The sequence below is a fragment of the Copidosoma floridanum genome, unplaced genomic scaffold (genome assembly GCF_036245765.1).
Source record: "Copidosoma floridanum isolate Cflo_tuat_1 unplaced genomic scaffold, Cflo_Japanese_pri ptg000040l, whole genome shotgun sequence".
Taxonomy (NCBI): domain Eukaryota; kingdom Metazoa; phylum Arthropoda; class Insecta; order Hymenoptera; family Encyrtidae; genus Copidosoma; species Copidosoma floridanum.
Genome location: NW_028321917.1, coordinates 4,788,161 through 4,815,771, shown reverse-complemented (window position 1 = coordinate 4,815,771; position 27,611 = coordinate 4,788,161). Strand labels below are relative to the sequence as shown.

At 34.4% G+C, this 27,611-nt stretch overlaps 1 protein-coding gene and 1 pseudogene across 1 annotated transcript; one reads left to right on the top strand and one right to left on the bottom strand.

Annotated features, from left to right (window-relative positions):
* The first annotated feature begins 5,577 nt into the window (after positions 1-5,577).
* On the top strand, positions 5,578-15,256 carry LOC149373135 (uncharacterized). The gene is made up of 3 exons (XM_089597940.1): positions 5,578-5,751; positions 14,400-14,777; positions 14,867-15,256. Exons 1-3 carry the CDS (start codon positions 5,722-5,724, stop codon positions 15,254-15,256), a joined length of 798 nt encoding a protein of 265 aa, XP_089454066.1. The 5' UTR covers positions 5,578-5,721.
* An 8,272-nt stretch (positions 15,257-23,528) lies between these two features.
* LOC149373134 (uncharacterized) lies at positions 23,529-27,312 on the bottom strand (annotated as a pseudogene).
* Positions 27,313-27,611: the final 299 nt, after the last annotated feature.

Here is a 27,611-nt window from a genome sequence, read left to right as displayed (position 1 = left end):
CAGATTTGAAAACTGTTCTTTTTCGAAATTTGCAAAACAATTACAGCTGATGCTAGAAACAAGTATTTAATATTTACATTGTAGGTCGTGCGTGCTAACTGCTGGTGATCATCGAGATTTACAAGTAATTTGTTGGTATCTACGAAATCTGTTTCGTAGTATCTAGCATTTGAATCTGGATGGTGTTGATAAAAATTTGTTTGTGCAACGTAAAATAATGTTGAAGAGCACTGTAAATAAACTATATTGGCAAAAAATCATATCATTTTGCAAGTTATCGCTGTTTAAATTTTATAAATAATTATGTACTATCAATTTTACACATAGGATAAAATCCATATTATTAAGTAAGTAAAAAAAGTATACTGATTGGTTATCTAAATAATTAAATAATGATGTTAAGGTACGCTAAACGTAATCTTGATTGGTGAAGAATAGAAAATAAAGTTCTACAGACGCTGTTGTTCCAAACATTTATTTATATAGTATGGTAGAATTAGCCAAACATCATATCGATATCATGAAAATTCTGACTAGTTTGAAAAAAATAGGGTAGTAGTTTCAATGCATGGTAAAAAATTGATACAGAATTTAACAAGTAACAATGTCAGCAAAAAAAAATGGCAAAAATGGCCAAAACATGTTTTCCACGTCTAGAAGAAAACCGAAGAATCGCACATAAAAAAGTTTTTCGTAAAAAAGATGAACAATTTTAAGACGAACATAATGAACCGCAGTGAGTTCAAATTGGCTCCATTTTTTCGTAAATCGCAAAAAACTGCTATTTTGAGTCACTTCTTCGAAACTCAATAACTCGTGTTCTATACAATAATTAGAGCTGGAATTTGATCATAAGGCAGATATTATATATAGTCCTTAACATACACAAAAAATTTCAGGTTGATCGGTTTTCAACTTTTCGCGAACCGCAGCATAAAAACCGAAAAAAGGTCCTCCCATAATAAATGGCCATAAATAGTTGTTAGCCAACATGGGTACATTTTTCAAACGTATTTCGTTTCATCTATATTTACTCTACAACTACGAACTACCTAAAACGCCACTTACTTTTACCAATTAGAAGTAAGTAAGACCTTCAAAATCGATGGCAAAAAACGGCTTTTTGCTCTCCAGTCAGTGGAATCAGTGGTTTGGCGAGCCGCTGCTGGAGGCCACGCCCACTTTCCGCATGCATGTTTTGATCGAGCGCGTTCAAAATGAAAAAGAGCTTTTCTTGCAATTAATTTTTAAGATACTTCCAGTTGGTAAAAATAAATGGCGTTTAAGGTAGTTGTAGAGTAAAAATAGACACAGCAAAAAAATACGTTTGAAAAATGTACCTATGTTGGCTAACAACTTTTTTATAGCCATTTTTCGAGAGGCCCTTTTTTCGGTTTTTGCTGCGGTTCGCAAAAAGTTTAAAACCGATCAACCTGAAATTTTGTGTGTATATTAAGGACTATAATATCTGCCTTGTAATGTCGATGATTCACAATCCGAGTGCGATCATCGATTGTACAAAATCTTATTAAAATATATGGATTTGCTCATTTGCAGCTAGGATGCGAAATATCATCGATATATTGTTTCCCGGAATTTTTGAAGTGTTATAAACAGTACGATCATGATAGGCATAAAAGTAATACATTTTTGAAAGTTGACATGTACGTGAAAAAAATTTTCAAATACATCGTAATGAAGCTTAAATCAATTGAAAAAAATTACCAAAACAAATTATGAAGATGAACCAGCAGAACGCACAATTATAAATAAATTAAAAAAAGAGGACGGTGACAGGATAATCATTAAAAATAAAGATTACGAAAAATACTTACATTCTATTTAAAAGCTTCGTTGTGTGACGTTTTAAAAATTAATTTTGATTAATAAAAATTTACATGCTGCTAGCAAATGTAAAAAGAAAAAGAAACCCTATATCTAAAGTATCAATATTGATTCATTGTTGAAATCAACATTGATTCAATGTTAAAATCCACGTTGAATCAACATTGAATTAACGTTGATCAATGTTGAGTTTAATATTGAAATCAATGATAAAACGCAACGTTGATCAATGTTGACTTCAATGTTGATCAACGCTGATCACAACTTCAGTGTCAAACAAAAAAAGAGAAATTTGTGAGCATATATGTAATTACATTAATCATATTTACATCTTAAAAAACTATTATTTCTTTCAAGAGAAACATTTATTTATGGCATCGATGCTGAAGAAAATAAGATTAAATGTTATTTCTAAAAAAAAATTTGTCTACAAAATAAGATAGTTAGTAATGTTACGTTTTGTCTCACTATCTTATTTTGTAGACAAATTTTTTTTTAGAAATAACATTTAATCTTATTTTCTTCAGCATCGATGCCATAAATAAATGTTTCTCTTAGAAGAAATAATAGTTTTTAAACGAAAGTTAAATTAATATGTTTCTTAACCTTTTATAAAATATATTTTTAGTCATTACATCTGTAGTTGCTTATCGCATAAGTATAGTTTTGTATTTTGTTATACAATCAAGAAGAGTCTGAAAACTTATACGTGTAACTGCATTTTTATATTTATATCATTAAAAATAATTTTAAAAACTCTCTTAAAAGTAACTCGTGAAACGAGTTTTAAAATTGACTTTATTATTGTTGAATAAGAATTTGATCAGAAAAAAATAAAAGTGAAATAAATTACTTACGGTACTTACGAAATTTCAAATTATTTACCCCAAATGTTCTTTTACTCTATTACGTAACACGGATAATTCATAAAACAATTTCCACTTAACAATGAATAATTAAATCAGGATAGTTTTCAACGTTGAATCAACGCTGATTATAATCCACAGATCAACATTGATCAACATTGATCAACGTGGCGTTTTATCATTGATTTCAATATTAAACTCAACATTGATCAACGTTGATTTCAACGATGAATCAATATTGATACTTTAGATAGAGAATACTCAAAGAATCCGCGAAAATTTACTTCGACAAAATGTCAGACTAAAAACTTTGTAGTAGAATCTTGTAGCTTGTAGCTTTGATTACTCATATTATGCTCTGGATGATATTTAAAATAGAAATTTTAAACCATGAAAAAAAATTTTTTTTTGAGCCAGTTAAGTATATGATGGAATCATCCATAGGGATGGAATCCCTACATACACATGAGGTATATTTACAATCAAGTGACGCAAATACATATACCTATATATGCCGCGGCTCTCTTTCGCGCGGGTGGTGTGATGATGGGCCACCGCTGGTAGTATACGTCTTCTAATACTAATTCACTCATCTGAATTTGAATTTGCTCATGCTCTACGTTCTGAGTACTGTATATGTCGTTATCATCTTCATCTTCACTAAGAGACACTATTCTGTCTTCCATGTTAGCACAATTTTTACCTTCACAGTAAAATGCTTTTCCTAATTATATAGTATTAGAAGACGATTCTGATGACATCTTGTTCGCCGAAATAGAAGATGACACCGAGAGTGATAGTGATCACACACCAGTAACAAAAAAACGTAAAATATAAGAAATAGTATTTTATAAAAAATTTATGCAACAAATATCATGTACATCGTATTTTATTGCATTCACATAATAAATTTTGTATAAAAATGTATGTTTATGTATTTTTAGTTATTACAAAACAATAATAAAAGTAAAAGATCAAATAATATGATTTTTCGAACTGGTATGGAAACGCCTGAAATATGCAATCCACCGTACACAGGCCGTTATCGCACGTAAAACTGTATAAATAAGTAATTTTTTCTAACTGTCAATTATTTGTTAAAAAATCTGTAAGTCATATATAACAACAACAGATGCCATGTAGATACTAAAGTATTTTTTTTTAATCGAAAAAACCGATAGAAATTAAACAATTGCAAAAAACACTAAACTGTTAATAACTATAGTTAAAAACATCATATCGTAAAAATTTTTTTTTGTAAATTTGTGTAAAAATATACACTATTAGATGGAACTGGTTCTACTTCTCCACAATAGAAAATGATCGAGTAATGTTAATTTGTTAATATTGCAAAATTAAATTTTGTAAAAAATCGGGGTAAAAATTGAAAAAAAAAATTTTTTTTTTTACAATATTGAAGTCCTTTGTATTCTGAATAAAATCCATTTTAAAGTTTCAGTCTAGCTCAATTTTAACGATCAGGACAATCAAATGAATTTTTTAATTAATTATATTTTATTTACGTTATTTTTCATAATACAAAAAAAGCCTTGAGCACGGCTCAAGATCTCTATAAGAGCTATCGAATACCAAATTTTGAAGCATTTTCATCAAACATTATAAAAGTTATGGATGTTTCAAAATGACAATTTATAACGACGATTTTTGCACTTTTTTGCAATATAACTTCGCGAAAAAAAGTCTTCCAATGATCTAATTTACACAGATTGGTAGATAATTAAATAACGAACAAAATATCTTTAGCTATTTTTGCAATCCGACAGCCACAAAAAAAGTTATATGAGAAAAGCTAAGAAAAAAAATGGTAAATTTTTACTAATTGTTTAATAACAATTGAAGCCCGTGGTTTGGTTGGACAAAACTATTTTTCCATGTTTACAGACCATAATACAAAGCGATCTGCAATGTTTGGACGCTATCTCCGATTTGTTCCTTATTGATTGCTTCAGCTACCGGACTACTCGTACAACAGAGAACAGAGCGCCAGTAAATTAAAGGTATATATAGTTGACTTTCCGATCTGACGGTAATGTAGAGCGCAACTTACCGAAAATTACTTGCTCTGGTAACGATTGCGGAAAACACCTCATCACACGCATGATGCACGTAGTATATTATACCACGTGTGATTGTCTTCCCCTGTGTGATAATGATTTGACAACAAATAGATAGACGGACAGCTCAACATACCGCTATCTCTTTTGCACTTGGTATAACGCTCGCCGCTCTCGCCGCCCTCGCTGGTGAAGTATTTAAAAACAATAAAACATATTTAATAAAGTAATGCATTGGAAATACCTAACTGGAAAAATATTGAAGAAAAGCTGTGATTGAATGCATTTTATTTTTTTTTACTAAAAAAATATTATTCAGTAGTGTGCGCAAATATCACGTTGTATACTAAAATACTAAAGGTATTGGATACATATACTTTTCGTCTTTACCGCCACTAATATGGTAGTCGAGCGTTGTGTAACAAATCCAGCTATTTGTTGTCACATCATTATCAACACATTATCAGGATAAGCTTTAATGATGTGACAACAAATAGATGAACGACAACTTGTACACTTGTCGTCCATCTATTTGTTGTCAAGTCATTATCACACATTGTCAGAGTAAGCACAAGCACACATAATATAATAGTATATCGCGTGAAGTTGTGAAGAAAGTTATAGCATTCAGTTTTCATCAGCTTAAGTATAACGTTCGTTAGCAGTGTGATTCTACGTGGCAGTAAATCGTAATTGTTGAGTCGTGATCAAAGTTTAGAACTGTTTTTTTATCAACTAGTAAATTTGCCTTTTTTTTTACTAACACTCGTAAAATTTTTCAATAACATTTGCAAAACACGTTTGTGTAACTGTATTTCCGTCGCTTATTTCAAATTAGCCCTATTTCATTTTCGCGGGAAGCAACGTTTGTACCCTCGAAACTTGTTTAAAAATATTGACATTGACAAGTTATAAGGTTTTTTTGTGGTATAGAAATGAATCAACTTATAGAAACCAGCTGCGAGGTAAGTCGACTTCCATTCAAATGTTCGAGCATATTCCGGAAAAAACCGGCCACATGATTTTTAATTTGAGAAGTAAAAGAAAGAAGCATTTTCTATCAGTTTTGAGGTAAAGAAATATTTACATATTGCAAAATAGATTAATTTTCGAACGCAACTTTATGTAGCTGTAGCTACTAGCTAATACCATGATCTAAAAATACGCGGTGCGGCGTTCCGACGTCTCATTTTCGTGCCGTTTTGCGCCTTCCATTGCGACGCCATATTTGAGGGAGACGTGGCTATATACTACAGCGGCGAAGAGCCTGTACAATGAAACGAAGCCGCTTAAGTTGAAACTAAAACTTATCCCATGCACGCATCTCACCTCGAATTGAGATATATATATTTATATATTTGTACATATGTACGTAAACTGATCATCGTTTACCTGTTTGTTCAGTTTTTTATGTGCAAATATTGCCGAATTGGGTGTTTGGTCACTAAAACAACTGGAATGAAAGTATTGAAGCAAAAAATATACATTGTTTCACGAGTTTCTTGATGCTAATATATGTTTTATATTTTAAAAACTTTTGAAATCCGCAGACAGACATCGCGGCGCGGTGGAAGCCATGATGTAAGAAATATAATGTCTGGCGTTGCACATCCATTTTGATTGACCAATCAGGAACGCTTCCATCGCACCGCCATGTCTGTCTGCGAATTTCAATAGCTTTTAAAATATAAAGCGTATTAACATCAAGAAACTCCTGAAACAATATATATTTTTATTTCAATATTTTCAATCCAGTTGTTTCAGTGACCAAACACCCAATTTGGCAATATTTGCACAGAAAAAACTAAATAAACAGGTAAACGATGATCAGTTTACGTATATATACACAAATATATAAATATATATATCTCAATTCGAGGTGAGATGCGTGCATGGGATAAGTTTTAGTTTCAACTTTAGCGGCTTCGTTTTATTGTACAAGCTCTTCGCCGCTGTAGTAGTCACATCTCCCTCCAATATGGCGTCGTGTTGAAAGGCGCAGAACGGCACGAAAATGAGACTTTGGAACGCCACACCTTATATTCTTACATCATGGTGGAAGCATTGATCAATCAAAATGGATGCGCAACGCCGCGCGGGCCGCGCCTTGTATTTTTACATCGTGGCTAATACCATGTGTTTTTATATATATACATGTGCTTACACTGACATCGAATAGAAAGATGTTAAAGGAAATGGATGATTGTGTTCGCAATTTTGGATCCATAATGGGTCCATTTGGTATAAAGTACTGGATGATGACATCACATGAATACGTGAACGCATATACCCGTTACATCTATATATGTGTTTATAGTAACATCGAATAGAAAGATGTTAAAGGAAATGGATGATTGTGTTCTCAGTTTTGGATACATATTGGATCCATTTGGTATAAAGCACTGCTGCACTGGACAGTGGTGGGTTTCCGACGCAACTCGGAGGTTAATTTTGACTCAGACTTGTTAAGATTGATTTAAAGTTAGATGAGAAAGGTTTATAATCAGATGTTAAACGAACGACGAATAGTTGTCTTTTATTTCGAAGTCATGATTAATCGCACTTAAGTCAGGCCTCATATTTATTTAAAAAAAAAAATGCATGATACTTCTTCTTTCGTCAATTAATTGCATTGATAAAAGTTGATCATACAAATATCACCACATATCGCTTTAATATTTCCGATTAGTTCACAATAGTTTTACTCGTTTAACCATACCGTTCTATGGATAACTTATTGCACTTACAATAAATAATTTATCCTACTAATTTTTTTAGGAACGAAAGGATTGACAGACAGTCGACAAGGAAAGAACTTAAATTTTTTCCGGACTGTTCTTAAACACTTGTATACACTAAATTATTTTCCAGTTAAAATTTACTTGTTTGTTTGTTTTATTTATATCTGAACGATAATTATATCAATAGAACTATCTTGTAGACACATACTCACCTATGAATATATCTGTACTTGGTTTGGTTCTCAACTTCGAATTCAAAATCTTGTGATAGGATTCAAGTTTATTATTGGTTCTATCTACCATATTAAATATGCTAAATACTTCCAGAGTAACTTTAACCATCCATTCATTTCGAAAGTAAACATCCCAAAATCTTTTCCATTTGGCTAATTTCTTCTGATCATTTTTAAAACTTTTTTTTATGAGTTTTCTTATTATTTTAAATGCTTTTTCAGCTTTATCAGCTGGAAAAAGTGGTATTAACAAAATTTTCTTCATAATTTCATAGCCAATATTATTGTTCTCCTTATTATTTTGTCTCAAATATATCCTATATTTTTTTGACTTAGCTTTTCGTATTACAGCCTAAAATAAAAATATGCTAAATTTCAATAGTTTAACTTGCATATATGTAAAATTCATGAAAAATAGGGATCAGGAATTAAAAAATTTTAAAATTATATAAGACGTAATCGATTTTTTTTTACAATATTAATTACACTGGACATGATTGGTAGGTTAAAACTTATTTATAATAATATATTACTTGGCAGTTTAAACATTAAAGAGTTAAAAACTTATTAATAATTAAAAATTAATTACGAATATTAAAAAGATTTAGGAATTTAATATATCTATGCAATTTAACACTTAAAACTGTAAAAATGATAAGTTATGAGTTTTGTCAATTTTTTATTTGCTTACAACTTCTACTACCGATCTAGTTATGAATGGTTAAAAACATCATCAACAAGTTTCGAATGGCTTAGAGCTTTTTTCCAACCAATTATAACATTTGTTAATGCGTGAGTGCAAGAGAAATGGTATACATTCAAAACATAAATAATGTATATAAATTATTTAATTATGATTGATGATTAAAATTTTTTTTTTTTTTTTTTTATGTGTGAGGATATCGTTGTTACACGGATGCTATGAGGCATTGTGTGATTATTTTTTAATTTCTTTTTTAACTTGGCATTTTTCAATGTTTTTTGATATTATAAATCTAATTATTTTTCACAAGGCTCATGATGTCGTTAGTCAGAATGCGTGATTTTTCCAAAAATCGAACGATATATATACTACATTTTTGCGCTTTATAAATGTATCGTCATATTTTTTAACCTACTAAGTTTCTTTCTCTATGTTAGCAAGCCTGTAAAGGGGCACTTTCCAAAGATATTTGCCGAGAAAGACGTAAAAATTGGCTTCATGGTTATAAATGACAGACGGTATCAGAATACCAACGCTGATGTACGTAAATGGGTCATTCTTTTAAAAACCGAGCACTTTTTGACCAACACATCTCAGAATTGGCTGAATTTTTTTTTCCAGACTCTACTTTTAGCAAAAAACATAAAAGTTCGAGGTTTTTTTTTTTTACGTATTTTAGATAATATAAGCGGTCGAAAATTCGATGAAAGCGAGTTTTTAACTTGAAGACTAATTTTCAAAAATTCATAATTCCGGTTCTATTGGAGCTGAAGATTTAATTTTTTTTTATTATAAATTACTATGTTAACTTAATATTCAACATTATGAAAAAAAGAGTATTAATAATATTTATTTATAATGTGAAACTAGACAACTTTAAACCCATTCGGTAATTTTTTCAACAGATTCTTATGTTGAATAATTGAACAATAATGCATTTTCGGTAGTAAAGAGAGAAGAGCCATTTTTGGGTGAGGTAACAGAAATTTTAAAATAAAATATGATTGGAAGATTGCTCTGCCCTGTGAGAGCAATAAATCTTTTCTAACAGAATTTTTTTTTCAACGTAAATCTTTCAATACAAATATATACATACGATTTGCGAACGCGTCCATAGATAATTATATAGATTTAAGGTGGCTCATCATGCTTGTCCTATCCATTTGTGTGACATTATAGACTATCACACTTGAAAATATTGAGTAGCAGGCTCAATATATATACCTACATAGATACGAATCCGCTTGTTTACGTACTGAGGTTAGCCCCGAGTTTCGGACTTTCTTAAAAAAAAGATTAATCAAACAACCTGCTCCTAGTTTTTTTGTAACATATGGCTCGACTTTTAGCCAAAAAAAGCTAAAAATTTGGGTGAAATAATCAAAATGCCTTATAAGACTAACTCTAGAATTTAAAATTTGAATGCATTTTTTCGACTTTGGTCGGCAACATGCTTTGAAATTCAAATAGTAGATCCGTTGAGTAATACTTTACCATGAATTTTAATTTAGGTGCAATAGCTGCTCAACTTTCATAAAGGTAATAATTCACCTCAAGAATTAACATAATAAAATATGGTGATAAAAAATAGCTTCTTTACCGAATTATATTTCTTGCTCATAATGGTTAAAATTTGGTGCACTCCATTAATATTTGGACTCGTCTTTAATGTAGCGTCTACAAATATACTATTTTCTTCATTAAACTTATTCAAAAAATCCTTGTCATAGAGAATAACGTGGTATCCATGAGATGAAGAGTTTAACAACTCTGCAGAGAGGGAAGTTTTATTGCCTTTTTTATCAATAAACTTTAAGAGCGATGGATTTTCCTGCATCTGCTTGCCGAATTCTTTAATTGAATCGTAGCGCTTGCAAATAGATATGATGTTTCACTTTATGTTGGGCTCGCTGCATAGTTATATGAACATTTTCATAAGCAAAGTATTTGTCTAATCCATCGAGCCTATGAAGTATTAGATTTATAAATAATTAAACAAATAAATCAATATGTGTCTGTGTGTCTGTCTATGCAAATGTATATGGGTCATTAAACAAAAATTGATAAATACGAATTGATATATAGATGCGATACTTTCACGCCCTAGTTGAGATTTTTTAACTTAAACATTAAGAATTTTAAATTATTTTTTTCAAGTTGTTTGTCATAACAACGGATAAACATGTGTGTACACTAATGTACATGGGACTTTTTGCGTAAAATATCATATGCTATATACTTTTAATGTTCAATAAACTAAATATTTTTTAAATTAAATACTTTAGATAATGACAGTTTTTTTCAAACATCATATGATATGATACAGTATTGCAAATACCATGATATCTCATTTGCTGCTCTTATTTTAATACCATGATTTACAAAATAAATGCATACCTCCATTTTCTTTATAATTCTTATACCAAACGATCTAGCTAAGGAACTAAAAAGAAAAAATTAAAAAAGCTTTCATTTTGTTTTGTAAACATCTAAAAAGTTCAGCATTAAAATTTATGACTTCTCGAGTATAGCTAGCTTGATACATTTATCGACTGATAACGGTATTTTGTACTTGGAAATATTGGCGGAAATTCTGTCTGTGAAAATTTTGTCCATGACCCAATACTTATTCTATAAAGTATATATACTCACCCTGATAGCATTGTGATAGCACGACCGCGACTGTGGAGCACGGCCTGGAGCACACGTGAAAGCACCGTGATGTCCACCTGTCGTAATTTCTGAGCGCACACTGCAAGCATGGTGTGGAAAGTGCATGTCATGCTATCAGACTGCATGCATTGTGTGTATACCAGGGCTGTTGCATACGCTCATGCAAGGTGGTATGCATGCAGTGCCCATTACCCCTAACCTCTTCTATATACTTTTATCATTATTTTAATTTATAATAATAAGAATGTTATTACAAACAATTTATTTATTTTTATTTCAATTATTTTAAATTTATTTTAAGTGCCCCTCGATAATGGATACTTGGATAAGGTTTGTGTTTGGAGATAAAAAGTCGACGTTATTCTCTATGGGTAGTAAGACGTCATTGGCAGTGATACCGCAGAAGTTTGCCATTTGTAGAGGAGTTTTTGTGAGCTAAAGTCGAGCTGTGATGCTGTGTATTAGGAGTGAGGTTTTAGGTGGGAAATGTTGTGGACGTGAATTTTGATTGTCCATTTGGGCAAATAAGGGCGTCTTTATGTTGTTGTTTTAATTGGGTTAGCTTTCGAGAAGTTGTAAAAGGAGGCCTGGTGGGTGAGCTGCTTTTTTTTGGGCGTGTTAATATCTTTTTAGGAGTATTCGAAGCGTTGGAGCACTTTTGCTGTGAAGTTCATCAGTTGCTTTGATAAGATCTTGCATATTGTCTCCCCCTCCTCTAGTCCAGGGAAATCGGAGAATCTTGGTCTCTTGTTTCTGCTATTTAGGTCATTGTAATCATGTCAGGCTTCTTCGACTGTAACAGATTTTTTAACTACGTATGTTAATAGTATGCCTTGCTTGTAATTCTGTTAGTGTTTTTTCTTCTCTTAGTTTTTTCGGTAGGATCGTGATAGTTTTACCTTCGAAAAGTAACACTGGTGCAAAACCGGTAACTGTATGTTCTGTTTAATTGCATTTCTTTACGCATTCATGTGCTATGGTTGTCCATGGCCGCTTTCCTTGTTTTTCATTTATCTTACACCTTATTTTATTTTTTTTTACCCAGTTTACCTCGATAGTTCTTAGGCCAAGTCGCCGGGGCTACCCGCTCACCACCTATGTGTAGGGATGTATTGCCGCACCCATTTTCCAACCCTTTTACTGATGTTACACCTAATCCATGGGCACAGTGTGAGTATCTTCGGTGAGACACCTTGCCAGTTAATCTGACACTCTTTGCACCAACGTTGCATCGGGTCTACTCGCCACTGTGTAGCCTTTCCCTGGGGAGGACTCCATATTTCAGGACGTTCACTCCTCACCGGTGAAGCCGGCGACCTCTGCCGAAGCATCGGATCCAGGTTATTTAGCATCCCCGGAGAAGTCTCATGTTTCAGGGACCACTTCTCGTCGGTTAGGCCGGCGATCCCTGCCTGGTGCATCGGATCCGCTAATCCCTACCTCCTATCACTGTTTTGCATTCACTTAGGGCCGAAAACCTGTGGGGCAAGGAAAAAACTCTGGAATTGCTCTGAAGGAAAATTCCATAGAAAAACCCGCCCCAAAAAACAGCCGGGGTTACATAGGAACTTTTCCGAGCTGGGGGTCGTGCAGCTAGGTATCCCGGCTATCCGAAAACGCTGTTCTCTAATGGACAAGTGACTTACATTGAACTCTATCCCGATCTAATAAATGCTAACGTCTCTGGTGACATACCAGGAGACGTGTTTAGCTAGAGCACAATCTGCTTCTAGCATTTGGGGTTTCATGGCCACTCTTCCAACCGCCCTGGGGTTACCAGAGAAGATTTTGCTACAACAGCAAGCCAGGGAAAACTCTAGAGAGAATCTAACGTGGAGAAACATTTGCAGTCTCTTGTTCTTATTATTAGATCTTGAATCAATGGGAATGCTTGCGATTGAGGTATAACTATTTTATTTAGTTCTCGAAAGTCCATACATAATCTAGATTTTTTTCCATCGTCTGTTTAAATGCTAAAGTTACTGAGGCAGCAAAAGGATTAAGATTCTCCTATTAACTAGTATTTTAATAAAATTGAGATTTGTTTTTTTATTTCCTTTTTATCTTCAATCGTGCACCTATATAAGGACTTTTACTGCAATATTTATCTACAGTAATAACTCTATGCGAGCTTCGTGTTCTTTAACTGAGCCAACATCATATTTATCTTTTGCAAAAATTGATTTATATTTATCTTGTGAATTCATAAATTTTAGTTTTTTGATGGAAGTTTAGAGCATGTAGTAAGATTTCAAACTTATTTGTGTCTATGTTTTTATTAAAATTTATTTTTTTAGTATAAATACATTTAGAATTTTTTTCTTTTTCCTTCTTTCATAATATTTGTAAATTTTCATTTTGGATTAATTTAAATTCTTTCATCATATTTAATCCGATTAAGAAATCAAACTTGATTTCCTCACTTTCTACTATGAACATATCAAATTGACTTTTCTATATAATAAATTTTTACTCTTATATTTATCATTCCATTCGCTTTCGTTGCACCATTAATCGCCATCAAATTAGCTTTTTCTGTTTTAAGTTTATCATTTTCGTTTCTTAATTTTATCAATTTATAATTTATTAAGGATACATTTGATCCTGAATCATAAATCCCGATTACTTCTACTGAATTGTTTATAAGTAATTTGATGTTAATCAATGGTGGAACTACAAGTTTTTTTGAGCTGCGCATCATTTAATTCGACTTCTAACTGAGAGTTGTTTATTAAATTAATTTTATTCTTTTCCTCTTTTTCATCGTCAGCTGAAATTTCTTTTGATTTAAACCAACAATTTGATTCGAGAGTGAAATCGAGTGCCTTTATTTAGTTTTTCGCATATTTTATATGTACTGTAAAATTTCTTTTTTTCTGAAGTTTTCTTTCTAACTAAATATTAATTTTTATGGATTTCTCTGTAAAGGTCCTTGACTTCTTTTAAACTTTCTCTATTGTTTTGTTGTTACCATACGCATCAAACCAAAACCCCATAAGCAATTCCAAGTGGAATTCCAAATGTATTATAAGTGTGTTTATAGGTGGAGTTACAAATACACAACGTTGCATCCGAAAATTGATTAACTAATTTATTTATTTTGCAATTATGTAAATATTTCCTCACTTCAAGCCTTATAGGGAATGCTGATACAACACAACTTCTCTCTTTTACTTGAAACCTTTATAAAGTTAAAAATCGTACGGCCAGATAGTAAACCTGAGCCCGAGTAGGTCCTTAATATCATTCAACCTTTCTCGTAGATTCGCAAAACTATAAGCCTTAAGCTACCTTTATGGGAGTCGTCGGATTTTCAAGTTCCGGATGAGACTGTACAAAACAACTCCTGGAATGAGCCACGCTCCGAACAAAGATCAGGTGGCTTTTTAAACAGCGACTGCAGCTATGCCTGGATAAGCTGCGACAAAAGTTTATTTGTAGTGAATGTCACGTCTGGTGAGTACGTAACATCATGGACCTTCACATATAAGATAACCACTGTGTCAGCCTTTCCTGCTCGTCCAGGAAGTTTGCCCTTACTTCTGGTGGGGCTTGATAGCAATGCTATTAGAATTCAAGATTCCGTTGGGCAATTGTGTGTTTTTGATTGTTGCATTTCCAAAATTTTATGTACTATTCTAGTGAGTATTATTTGTTTTTAGTGCCATGTACTAGTTTTATCTCATAGTAGATGGTTTTAGCTTTAATGAGATACTAATTATTTTTAAAGGTACCAGCTGGTGTTGAACAGGCGTGTGTGATGTACGGTGGGGCCGACTGGGAAAATTTTAATGAAGAAAATCGAGACTTAGTTTTACCAGAAAATAGTGGATTAATCTTTGTATCACTCAGAAACTTCCAGCACTTGATAGTTGATCTTAATAGAGATTCATGGTCTAAGTCATCTTACAGTGATAAGCCTATTGTAGCCTGTTTAGAATTTGTTAATTCTTCACCTGCAGTACAACCTCCAAAAAGTAATGAAGTAGAACCTTCAGAAAGTAATGAGCTAGAACCTTCAACAAGTAATGAAGTAGAATTATTCTTTTCAGCATACAATTTGATAAGTAAAGGTAAATTTGTAACTATTTTTCTCGCACATAACTGTATTGGTGATTGACAAAATGAAATGTTGTGATTTTAGAAACTGAACATTATATGAAGTTCAATAGAAAAGAATTTGAGGCTACTGCACTGTCCAACGAAAAACTATGCACTGTCTTGCAGTGCTCTTCCAAAATTGGCTGTTTGATCAGTGGTTGCTTAGGTCGTATTATGATCTGGGAGTTTAATGGATTTCTCACATGGGTGAGTCCAATTTTGGATAAGTACGCATTTATCACTCATGCAGTACTTCTTGAACCCACCGACGACCCCAAGCCCTGTTGTTTCTTATGGGCCGCTTATCAGGTAAACATTTTTTTTTTCTCCTTCAATTATGTAACTCGATATTCACAAATCAATTTTAAAATACTTGTTTTTAGGGTAGTACACCAGATTCAGTAACAGTGCTACGCATGTATATGTTAATGTTTAAAAACAAGATAAACGATGAATTTGGTGAAAACCCGACTTTATATTTTAATTTGAAGCCAGACCCAAGTCTAAGATTTGAAATCGAACTAGAGAAAAACGAAAAAGTCCACAGTCTCGTTATAATTGAACGAGTCAATCGCGACGCGTCGGATTTACGGTCCCGCCGAGGCGAGGAGTCCCTATTACTCATCGGGACTCCAGGGAGATCCCTGCTTTTTGATTTGAATCGATGGTACGAAGAACAAATGCCATCTACAGTTGCTGGATGCCGAAACCCTAACAATATTTTGGCTTGTTACAAAGCACGACAAGAGAACCATTCACGAGACGAAATACTATGTTGTTCGTACAAGCCTAAGACGTTGCAAGAGTTTGCAAAAAAAGTTCCACACTCCCCAGAGGAACTTTTTTGCCCCAATTCTTTGAGTTTGGAGTGGATCGATTTATCGGAGAAAAATTTAGTGTTCTGGCTCACCCGAGGGGTGCAGTCAGAGCTACTACGAGAGATCACCACAGCTGGACCCATTGTACTAATCATGCCTAATGAAATCTACCGCAGGTGTCTCCTTGCAGGCCTTATACCTTTTGATTATGTCATCCCAGATTATAGTGTAAAAGTAGAACAAAAAGTAGCTCGAGAAATGCTGCTGTCGTTATGCCTAGATCAACGGTGTGCCAATTTCTTACTGCGCTGTGCCATAGAGTGGTCAGATGGCAGTACAGAGTATCTATACTTAAAGTTTCTGAGGTGGAGTATCCAACGTGGATCTGAAATCAAGTTGATGGCCGATCGTTTGTGCAAGCCGTTGTTTGATCAGTCGGGTGTCAATATGGACGAGTCTGAGTTGAAAACGTTACATAACTGTGTTCAGCAACTCGAATGTTTAAAGACCGTTATATCAAAATTACCCAATACTGAAATCGATTTAACTAAACATAAAAGGGCCCTTAAAAAAATAGCAGCCTATTTTCAAGTTGTGTTGTGGTTTTATGATGTCGGTCTGTTGCCGGAAATGCAAAACATCGACGAAAGCGATGACGTGCAAATTTCAGCGCTTACGAAAATTCAGTATCCAAGAAATAAGCTTGTAGAGTCTTACAAGAAAAAAAGACGAGACGCTTGTACAAAGGACAATAAGGAAAATGATGTTTTATTCATTGATCAATTGATTGCCAGAAATTGTTCACCACTCAAAGTGCAATGGAAAGAAGAGTCAGACAGTGAGTGTCCTAGTCAAGATGGTCTTTATCCTCCTCCATCGCTGCAATCTTTGCTTAGGAGTTTTTTAACTGACTGCTATTGCGAAGAAAAAAGTGACGAAGAGGAGGATAAAGATGGTCAATTACCTGAAACGTACACTAAACACTGCATCATCTTCTACTTGCTCATGGACCTGTGCATGATTCTCAAAGACTCAAATTCAGCAGTCGATCAACTTATGAAGTATCCCGCAGCTTTTAAGTTGAGTCCTAGTATTATTAAACTCATCCGAGCTTTTTGGCTTCTCGATCACGAGGATTACGATGGCTTTTTCAACATCATGACAAGCCAAATTGTTTCCAGCAATGACATCGAAGACTGGCAGCATGAACTCGCTATAAATTCACTTTTAAAAAACAATCAACACAAATTAGGTACGTTTTCAAATTTTAAAAATATGTAACATACATTCGCAAGCTGTCAATTAATTTTTTTTCATCATTTCTTTTTTAACAGCTCTAAATTATCTGCTCATTATTAAACCACCAGTGATATCGTCCGATCATCGGCGCATAATGATCGATCTGACGGTGGAACAGGGTCATCTACTGTTAGCATTCCATGCACGACCGCCATCGGATTGCGGACCGTTACTCACGAGTTTCTTCCGCTCATGTGAAAAACATGGAAAGCTCAGAAAAATTTTGCAACTTCCCTTAAACCCGGAAGAAGAGAAAGCCTTTGACAATTATCTCAAAGAAAATTATAATGACAAAACTAGATTGATCCACTACTTGCTGACGAACCGCCACGTAGAAGCCAGCCACATTTTTTCTGTAAAAAAAAACTTTAACCCACATCAATCAATTGATGAGGAAATAAACTTTAACTCAACCGCTTGGAATTTACTAAATTTGGTTCACAAAAACGTACCCGAAATCTCAAAACGTTTTGCAAACAGCTGGAGAAAAAATGCCTCGAAATCGGCCAAGGAACGACGATTTTCACCATATCCCATTATAAGTAACAACAATGAGTCACGTAGATTTCACCATAAACCAATGTCTCAATCTTGGGACATTGATGGTGATGTTTACAACTTGGCAGTAGAAAAGACACTTGAGACGTGTCGCAAGCCCGATCGAGATGGGCTTGGACCATTAAATTATACGCCTTTTCTAACTGCGCCATGCGCAACAATAAATGCTCAACCAAAATTTGTTACTCAAATAAATAACAAGAGTGATACACATTATGTTGTATACCCAAAACGGAAGATCTTCACGAGAAAGACGGCTTTAAAAATGGTAATTGAGCCTGATGATGAAATCGTCAAAAAGCGGCGAAAACTTAACAACCAATCCAGGGACTCAACATTGAATGGTTGTATACTTTATCTACATATATATATATATATATATATATATATATATATACATATATTTGTGAACCTCGTTTTATTATAATTTTAATGTATTCGTTCAATTGCTTGTTTTAGATTTGGATCAATCGGGATCATCTGACTGTAGGCTTAGCATGACTAAAATATGTAGCACACCACTTGTGCAACAGAAAGAGAATGAAAAAATAAACAACTTGGATACTCAAACGCCGCAATCAATCCTCAGAATTCAGTGCAAGTCTCGTGCGCCTAGTTACGATTTTACTGAGGTGAGCTAAATGTATAAGGTCAAAAAATATGTAAAAGGATTTATAAGGCCGCATATGTATATAAAATGATTTAATAAATTAACTTATAAATTAATTAAAGGATAATGTGAACGATGAAGCAGATACCCCAAAAAAACATTTGGTAGCTAAGAAAGTACGTGATCAACTCGAGCATACTGAAAGTAAAGACTATGGATTTTCGTTACCCGAAACAGTTGAAGATGTTCCGGTTATCTCTGAAGGTTTGTGATCAAAAAAGACATATTTACCGTAACATTTAAGGTAGTTGTTTCCCAATGTATAGGTTAATCGTATGTATAAATATACAATAATAAGGTTATGTTCAACTATCATCCCGTATTTGTTTTCGTTATGTTAACCCACAAATGGCGCATCTAGCACATTTTTGGTAGATCTAAAACATGACAGGTATCAGTTTAAATGTAGCTCGGTAAAATAATACACATGACTTATTTAATTGGTTTTATTGATATGGGAGGCTTGTTCGTTACCCCCTATGAACTTGATATCGCCATAACTCAGAGGAAAAATGATAAACGATTGGATTGTACATGTAGTTGTAAGGCTGAGCAAGTGTAAGTATATGTAATAGGTGAACTTGTATATTCAACAAAGTACATTTAGAGGTTATTAAAATGAAAGCAAACAATAAGAAAAATTTCTTATGACATCTTTACCAACATAGGCACGAGAAGTTATCGATTGATAATGCAATTTCCACTGACATAGCACCAAAATGGGGGAAAAAAGCTAAACATAATGTGAAACATGTATACGAGCAATTCGGTATTCGGTACACTGCAATAAAAATATTGCTTCTTCGGTGTAAATTTACTGATTGTTTATTTTCTGCATGTCGTCTGCTTGGCACGATTGTGATTACGATTTCCCTGGCACCACTTAATTCTAAGCTTCAAAATAGTGTCAGGTTTTAGTTCTACTAAGATATGCTAAATGCGGCACTTATGGGTTAACATGACGAATTTAAAATATCAGAGAGAAATGTGAATACCTCTCCGTACGTAGGTACATAAACATATGCATCTACCTATTTGTAACTTGTGCTCATGTGACAATGTGGTGTTGCTCCTTACGTGATACTCTTGGTTTTACTGTAAAAACTATCAATATTATAAATACTGCGACGGACATTGAAAATAAAAAGACCTACTCTGGACTTGATATATTTACAATAAGAATAGTAAATTTACTACAGTAATTATAATGCCTGCCATGATGGAGTATTTTACTTTTGCAAGATACTTAATACTCAAACAACAAATAGTGTGAACACGACTGTTATTTCTATTAATGAAGTTTTAGACGAATGTAAAGAAATAATTTATGCATGTTTATTTTCTGTATTAAAGTTGTAAATAATCGTTTCGTAAATATAAAATCCTACATAAACTTTACAGTCAACATGGTAATGTTACTACGAGATTTATAAAACTGAACAATACAAGTAGTAAATTTATTATGATGAACTTAGTAAAGTTACTATGACGGGCGTTGGAAATAAAAAGACCTACGTACAACGTAGTACAATTGCAATGGTTGGTATCTACTACTCTTTAGTTGGTATTTTGACTATTACGACTGTAATTTTATGAACAATGTGGTACATATACACAAGACTTTTTTCACAGTGTATCGTCCAAAATCAAACGAAGAGCACTATTTTGATTACTATTACTTTAAAACTATGTGGTAAAAAATTCTCAAAAAAATGTATGTGTTTCTTTACTGCCTAAGATAGTTTTCAGTAGTTTTTCAATTATTTATAAATAGGCGGTAAGTTACAATTTTTTAAATAATGAGACTATGTAGTGTTTGTACCATTGCTCTAATATTAAAAGAGTGATTTTTTGACGAGGATATTATAATAACGACGTGGTTAATCGGTCTCAAATTTTTTATACATATTTCTCGACGCTTAGATTAGTTTTGCTGAAAATTTCGTACCTTTTTAAATACTTTTGATTTAGGAAACAACTAGCTTAAGTAACTAAAAATCGAATTTTGAGAGAATGAACGCAAATTTTATTTTCAGATGTTTGTCAAACGACCACTTTCAAATTTGCACATCCAACTGGATTACAGAAGTAAGTTCCTTCAAGTAAAAAAAAAAATTTCAATGTATTAAATTTGTATGAATTTTTCAGATTTCTAACGCCAATTCGCTTCGATGGGGATGAGATAATGAGTGTCTTGGAACTAGATCATACTGGTAATGTAGAAAACCCCGTGGGAACAACTTCACGGCAACCTCAAACCTATTTTATAATGCCTTCAATATTTACAGACCGAATAAACCAAAGTACGTCATTGCCAGAGGAAATGGAAAAAATATCGGAACATGTAAAAAAAACATCCGATGTTCCAAACATATTCATCGAAAAAGTCTCATCATCGTCTGATGTTGAAGAACCTGAGGAAGATAGCAACATGTTGACTTTACCAAACAACCCACTTATGGAGCCGACGGATGATTGTAAGGAAGAGTATTTTAGCAAATCCACTCTTACAAAACGAACTCGAGGACGACCCAAAAAAGTAATTAAATTATCAGAGTCATCAAAATCAACTACAACAATACGCACGAGGAGAGCTGGATCTTCTACCAAGGATGTAGCCCCTACAGTGAAACCCACTAGGAAAACTAGAGCTGCATCTGTTGCTAAAGAAAATGTTGATTTGAAAACTGACGAAATGGCTGAAGAACAACAAGTATCTACAGTGCGGTCGTCGAGAGCATCTAAATTTAAAAAAAATACTTCGATAGTTGCTGACAAACGCTCAAAGGCCGGATGGATATCCAAGGATGACGAACAAATCACATCTACCGAATCGGTACCTGCCAACGATGATCTGCCAATGTCTCACACTCGAAGTAGAATAGCTGAGTCCGTAGACAATGATAAAAAAGGATTGTCAAAAATAAGACCAACCAGAGCCAGGACCGTATCGAAAAATGAACAACAATCAACCACCACGAGAAAAAAAAGAGCAGGTGCGGTAGTCCAGGAAAATGATCAGGCTACACCCACAGCGAAAGAAGATAATAAACGATGTTTGAGGAAGACGCGAGCCTCGTCACTGGCAAAGGAAACCAGTAACAATATCATCAATTTGAGTAACCCACCAGCCAGGGCAGAAATTATACGAGCAATTCAGACTACGAGACCTTCCAGTTCAGAGCCCACAATTCGCAGGCGTAAGTGCTCTGTCCAGTCAGAACCGGGAGACATCAAAAAAATTTTAATTGACACAAGAACTGGAAAGTCAAAGAGTAAAGCGGAAAAAATGAATACGACAGGTCGAGGTCGCAGAGCGACTAGCGTCGATTCAATCGTGAGTGTGCCTGAAGGTAGGCGTGTAATACGCAGTTTACTCACTAAAACGATCATCAAGGAAGTCATCCCCGAAGAGCCAATATCCATGAAACAAACAAGAAAGAGAAAATATGCTTTTTCTGTTACTGGTAATGAAGCTAAGAAAGTACGTGATCAACTCGAGCATACTGAAAGTAAAGACTATGGATTTTCGTTACCCGAAACAGTTGAAGATGTTCCGGTTATCTCTGAAGGTTTGTGATCAAAAAAGATATATTTACCGCAACATTCAAAGTGAATAAGAATCGAATTTTGAGAAAATGAAACTTTTATTTTCAGATGTTTGTCAAACGACCACTTTCAAATTTGCACATCCGATTGGATTACAGAAGTAAGTTCCTTCAAGTAAAAAAAAAAAGAATGTTCGATGTGTAAAATTCATATGAATTTTACAGATTTCTAACGCCCATTCGCATCGATGGGGTTGAAACAACGAGTATCTTGGAGGTAGTTGATACTGGCAATGTAAAAAAACTTTGGGCCAAAATTCAACCGCGAAGCTGTTTTATAATGCCTAAAAAAGCGAAAAACAAAGAACAATGATGTGTCAATTAAATGTTTTTCATTTAATCTGTTGATATTTTGTCGTTTTTCGTTTTTTTTTTTATTTTTTTCCAAACGAGAAAGCAGATTGTAATATACTTTTGTAAATAATTGATTAATACATCATCATAGTTTTATAAAGGTTTGAGTCTAGTAATTTTTAAGCAAGTCCTAAATTCCCTTTCATACATACCTCATAGATCATATCAAGCAAACAAAACATGTTAAGATCATGGAATTTAATACATATCAATCAATTGTCGTCACATGTTAAATAAATTTTTTTGACACTCAACATTCAAAGCCACTGATAATACCAGTACTTTACTTTTTTCAGGCCACAAAATACGATATTTAGTATTATTGGAATTAAGCATCCCTTGAACGCTACTTTTCAAATTCGGTATAAGAAAATAAAAATAACGTCAGCATTTCAGATCTTATCAATTAGTTCATGTAGAAATTTACCATACAATTTTATCAAAAAAGGCATATACTACAGATTCTTTTGTCTCTTTCGTTGTTTTTTTGAACATGAAGTCTATGAAATCCGAAATAGTCATCCCATGTAATATAAATAGACAGTCACAAGAAAATAAAACAATAGCTATTGTATTAAAATTTCTCGTACTTATCGTTTCATTTTTCATCTACAATTTATGTGATAAATTAGGCAAATTCGTTATACATATCAGTTGGCGTACAAAATAAATAACGTTTAATCGTCGATTCGACATTTCGACTAGAATGGCACAAATGTAAAACGCTCAATACATACGTGTGTATATGTATATATCAAACAATGAGAATAGTTATAAAAGCGGTTGTATACAAAAACAAGGTCAATTACCTCCATAAGCTGAGAGAAATAACTTAAAAATACTGCAACAGGTGGAAAACAGGGAGGGATCGAACACGTTATTTATGTACAACATAAGTAGATAGTGGGAACTACCCTAATATCCAAATTTAAAAAAAAAAAAAAAAAAAAAAAAAAAAACAGTTGCTCGGAATAATAATAAGAATCAGTAGCGCGCGTAGCGACCGTAGTAGTTGGCTGCACGGCCACCCTCGATGGGATTGCAGGAGAAGAGTGCGTCCCCTCGGTAACCCTCGGCGCACCTGAAAAGTAAGTGATAATTTTTTGTTTTATCGATTCATCGATACCCACGTATTGAATAATTTACATAAATTTTATCACTCTTAATGTATTTTTTTTATACCTCCTTGATACTTGGCGTGTATTTCTTTTAGTATGATTAATAATACTTACTGGCACACTGCAATGTGTCTTCTAGGTGTACAATTGGCATTTAAACCGCACTCACGGCCCGTGCACGGGTTCTGACAGGCAAAGTTGATGCACGCCTGATTGTCCGGGCACTCGTTGTTGGACAAGCACTCGCCCCTCTTACAACTGATAACATAATATGTCATACATCACTTAAATCAGATCAAATTGCATACAATGCAATATATATACACGCGTGTACCTGATTAGCGCGTTTCCAACATAGCCGTGGGGACACCTGCACAGCGGGCGCTTCTTACCCGTGTTGTCATGGCCCGGTCGGCACTCGGCGTTGGCACCGCAAGGATTCCCGCTGCACAGGTCCTCTGCAAGTCAATAAACATTGTAGCCCCAAAGAGTTATTGTTGTTATCGGGGGCATTTTGCATAATGTACGCGCTAATATTAATTTAATACACGTATGTATGTATATATTATACCATCGGTGAAGGGCCGACAGAAAACGAAGGGGTCGCCAGTTTTGTCCTTGGGACAACTGCAGACGGGCGTTACGTCGCGGAGCTCGCAATTGGCGTTGGTGCCGCAGGTGCCCTCGCAAGGATCGACGCATTTCTAATAGAGGCAGGCAGGCTTGCCGGCAGGACAGTCGGAGTGCTGGGTGCACTCGGACTGGCAGGATATGAGCGGGTTACCCAGCCAATTCTGCAAGAATGAGAAAAAAAATTTCAATGGTTATGTATTTTACGTATGTAATGTATATGTGGTTTAAAAGATGTGTATGATGATGATGACCTTGGGACAGGCGCAGTTGGCTCGGTGGTTGATGACGTTGCACTCGGCGCTCTCGGCGCATACGGAGGCGCACGGGCTTTCGCAGCGAAAGTCCTTCGAGCAGTGCTGGTGCTGGGGACAGTCAAAGTCGGACTCGCACTCATGACGGCAGCCCTCGAGAGGACGCCCTCGGTATCCCGACAAACAAGAGCACACCGCCACGCCGTTCTTGACTTTGCACTTGATGTTGGCCCCACAAGGATTTGGGCTCTTGCACGGCGCCTCTGTTTGGGATATCATCATGAAATTTACTTTTACGCCAGGGAGTAAATGTATGTAGTTGTTCATAACATTGAGAAAAAAAGAAAAAAAAAAAAAGAAAAAATGTACTTGCCAGGGTCGTAGACGCAATTGTGCAGAGGATTGCCCGTGTGACCTGGAGGACAGTTGCACACCGGTATGCGGTTGACCGTCTGGCAGAGCGCGTTTGTGCCGCAGGCGTAGGTACACGGATCGATGCATCGGTTCCCGCTGCAGGTGCGGCTTCCAATGCAATCCTCGTTTACTGCAATTTTGGGGACAAAACAGATATATTATTTCTTTTATTTGCAGGATTTTTCATCCCCATTGATTCCCGTTAAAAATTTTAAAATTATATTTTAGTATTGGTAATTTAAAAAACATATACGCGCTCGGTTAATGATTGTTGATCAAAGTGACCATGCACACCTTTTATTGAATTGCACTATTTTTCTTTTTAACTCGCATTTATTTTATTTTCAGAAAAGAAACGAGTTAATCGGTATAGTAGTTGTTCGAATCGTAATAGAAGAAGATAAAAAAAATAAAATAAATTGTGAGAACTAGTCAATAACGCGATCCAGAAATGTGTGATGAAAAGATTACGAAATAAGGCTCGATGAGGAACCAAAAAAGGGGCTACGTGACCTTGCGCGTTCACCGCGCGTAATAATATAATCGTTTGCCATGCAATTATGGTATATACAAGTGAGCTTGATACTCCACTTGTATGTACTATATTTCCGTAAATATATATACACGCGCACACCTTTTTATGGTGACGTAAGTGCTCGATGATAGATTAGGCATTGCCAATTAAGTATGTTGCAGGTATACGAAACGTAAAAACTGACATTGTGGCTGATGATGATGATGATGATTATAATAATAATAAATACTTACTGATGCATTCGACACGCTCGCACCTCGTAAGAGGATCGCCATCGTACAGATTCAAGCACGAACAAACCGGCCGGCCCTCGCTCATCGTACACCTGGCGTTCTGGCCGCATGTGTGGCTATCACAACTGGTTGCTGTGTGTTTGTTGAAAAACATGTATGTTCATTTTTTTTTCTTTGCAATTTTTGTTTTACTCACGACATATTTCGCTTCAATTACAGAAAAAAATTTAACTTTCGTAAAAATGGTAAAAAATGGTAAAAAACGTCTTTCCCCACCTTATGATTATTAGAAAATGGCTCGAAACCATAAAAAAATTTAAAGATCCAAATTGGGGTGGAGCACCACTTCTGCGTAATTACCGCATTTTCTAATTTTAAAATAGCAACAATTTTTTAAATTTATTTTAAGAGAAAAATATTTTTTCCTTATAACCGGCCAAGAGATTTCAAACCATTTCTATGATCCTCGAAAAAAAATTCCCCTTTTTCCGGGATTAGCGCAACGAAATACTTAGTGTGTCCCAAGTCTTAGAAAATTGTTTCTCATCGATTCAAGGTTGATAAATAAATCGGAGGTATAACAAAGGTGCACTTCATAAATAAATTTAAGTCATCGAGTAAAAACCTGTATTAAATGTATACCTCCACGTGCAAAAAATGAACCTTGTATGGGTATACACAAGTATAGTTTGAAACCAGTTGACCTTCGCCATAGAATGATGATACGTCAGAGGCCCATATATTTATACAAATAATATTACTTCGTCGTTGAAATATCTCAAAAACGAATCGGCTTGCGGGTTTTTTTTTTTTATTTTCGATCTTTAAATATTATCTTCGCTCTTCTACGCGTATAGGGATACACTTTACTCGTAAGATTGTTTTTATTTTATCAGTTAATGCTATAGTATACATCAAAGAAAATTTTTTAACGACTGTTCCAATGAACAGATGTAAAAAATAAAATAAAATAAAATTCAGAGTTGCCGGAAAAACACAAGGTATAATGATAAAATCGATTTAAAGCTTCTCCCACTAGTGTTTCTGAATTGCTACGTGTAAGAAAAACCTCCAGTCTTCGTTCGCATACGCGGCGAATAATCGTTTCCTGTAACTTTGAGACTTACTCTGCCAAGTACGCGATTGAATAAGGGGTATCATAAAAATTCTTCGCTCCACTTGCTTATATATACAGTGCACACCTATTATTGCGTAATAATTAAAATGATGGACAATTACCTCGAGCACCCGATTGGTTGGGTCTTTTGCGCATCAACAGAACATCAAAAATAATAACCGCGAAAAATAAGTAATTATTTAACCGATCTATATCAATTATCGTTTGAGCGAAGATTTCAATCGCACGAGTTTCAATAGCTGAATTTTCGTGAAAAAAAATTAATTTCCTTATTTACTCAATAGTTGAATGTATAGTGTTGGGGAAAATAAAAACAACAACAAGGGCACTTACCTCCACTGAGTACCTTCGAGCCGTAAAATACGTTGCTTGCCCATGGGCAGCATCGCCACCGCCGAAGTGGCACACAGCGCGACCAGCAGAACTGTAGTCTGCATTGGCTTCATTTTGCTAGTTGTAGACCTTTTCAAAAAGCGGAGAAAAGAAAGTTGTATCGTTTATCGGTTTAAAATATCGGTTTAAAATATCGGTTTTGAAAATTGAGAGATCAATAATTTATATTTTGAAGGCTCGCAATGGAAAAAGCGAATTATCGTTTTCCGCGAGGCAAACAAGATTGATCAAGTATGTACCCAGGAAAAAAAAGGTTCGGAAGCTCACTTGAAGCCGACGACTGATTTGAATGAAAAATCGGCAAGGTAAGTGTATACACAGATGTAACGATCGAAGAGCGGAGAGTACGTAT

Excerpts from the sequence above, each read along its gene's own strand:
- LOC149373135 (XM_089597940.1), top strand. The coding sequence starts at position 5,722 with ATGAATCAACTTATAGAAACCAGCTGCGAG. Across the intron at positions 5,752-14,399 it reads TTATAGAAACCAGCTGCGAG|ATTCGCAAAACTATAAGCCT; the intron begins GTAAGTCGACTT and ends CCTTTCTCGTAG. Across the intron at positions 14,778-14,866 it reads AAATTTTATGTACTATTCTA|GTACCAGCTGGTGTTGAACA; the intron begins GTGAGTATTATT and ends TTATTTTTAAAG.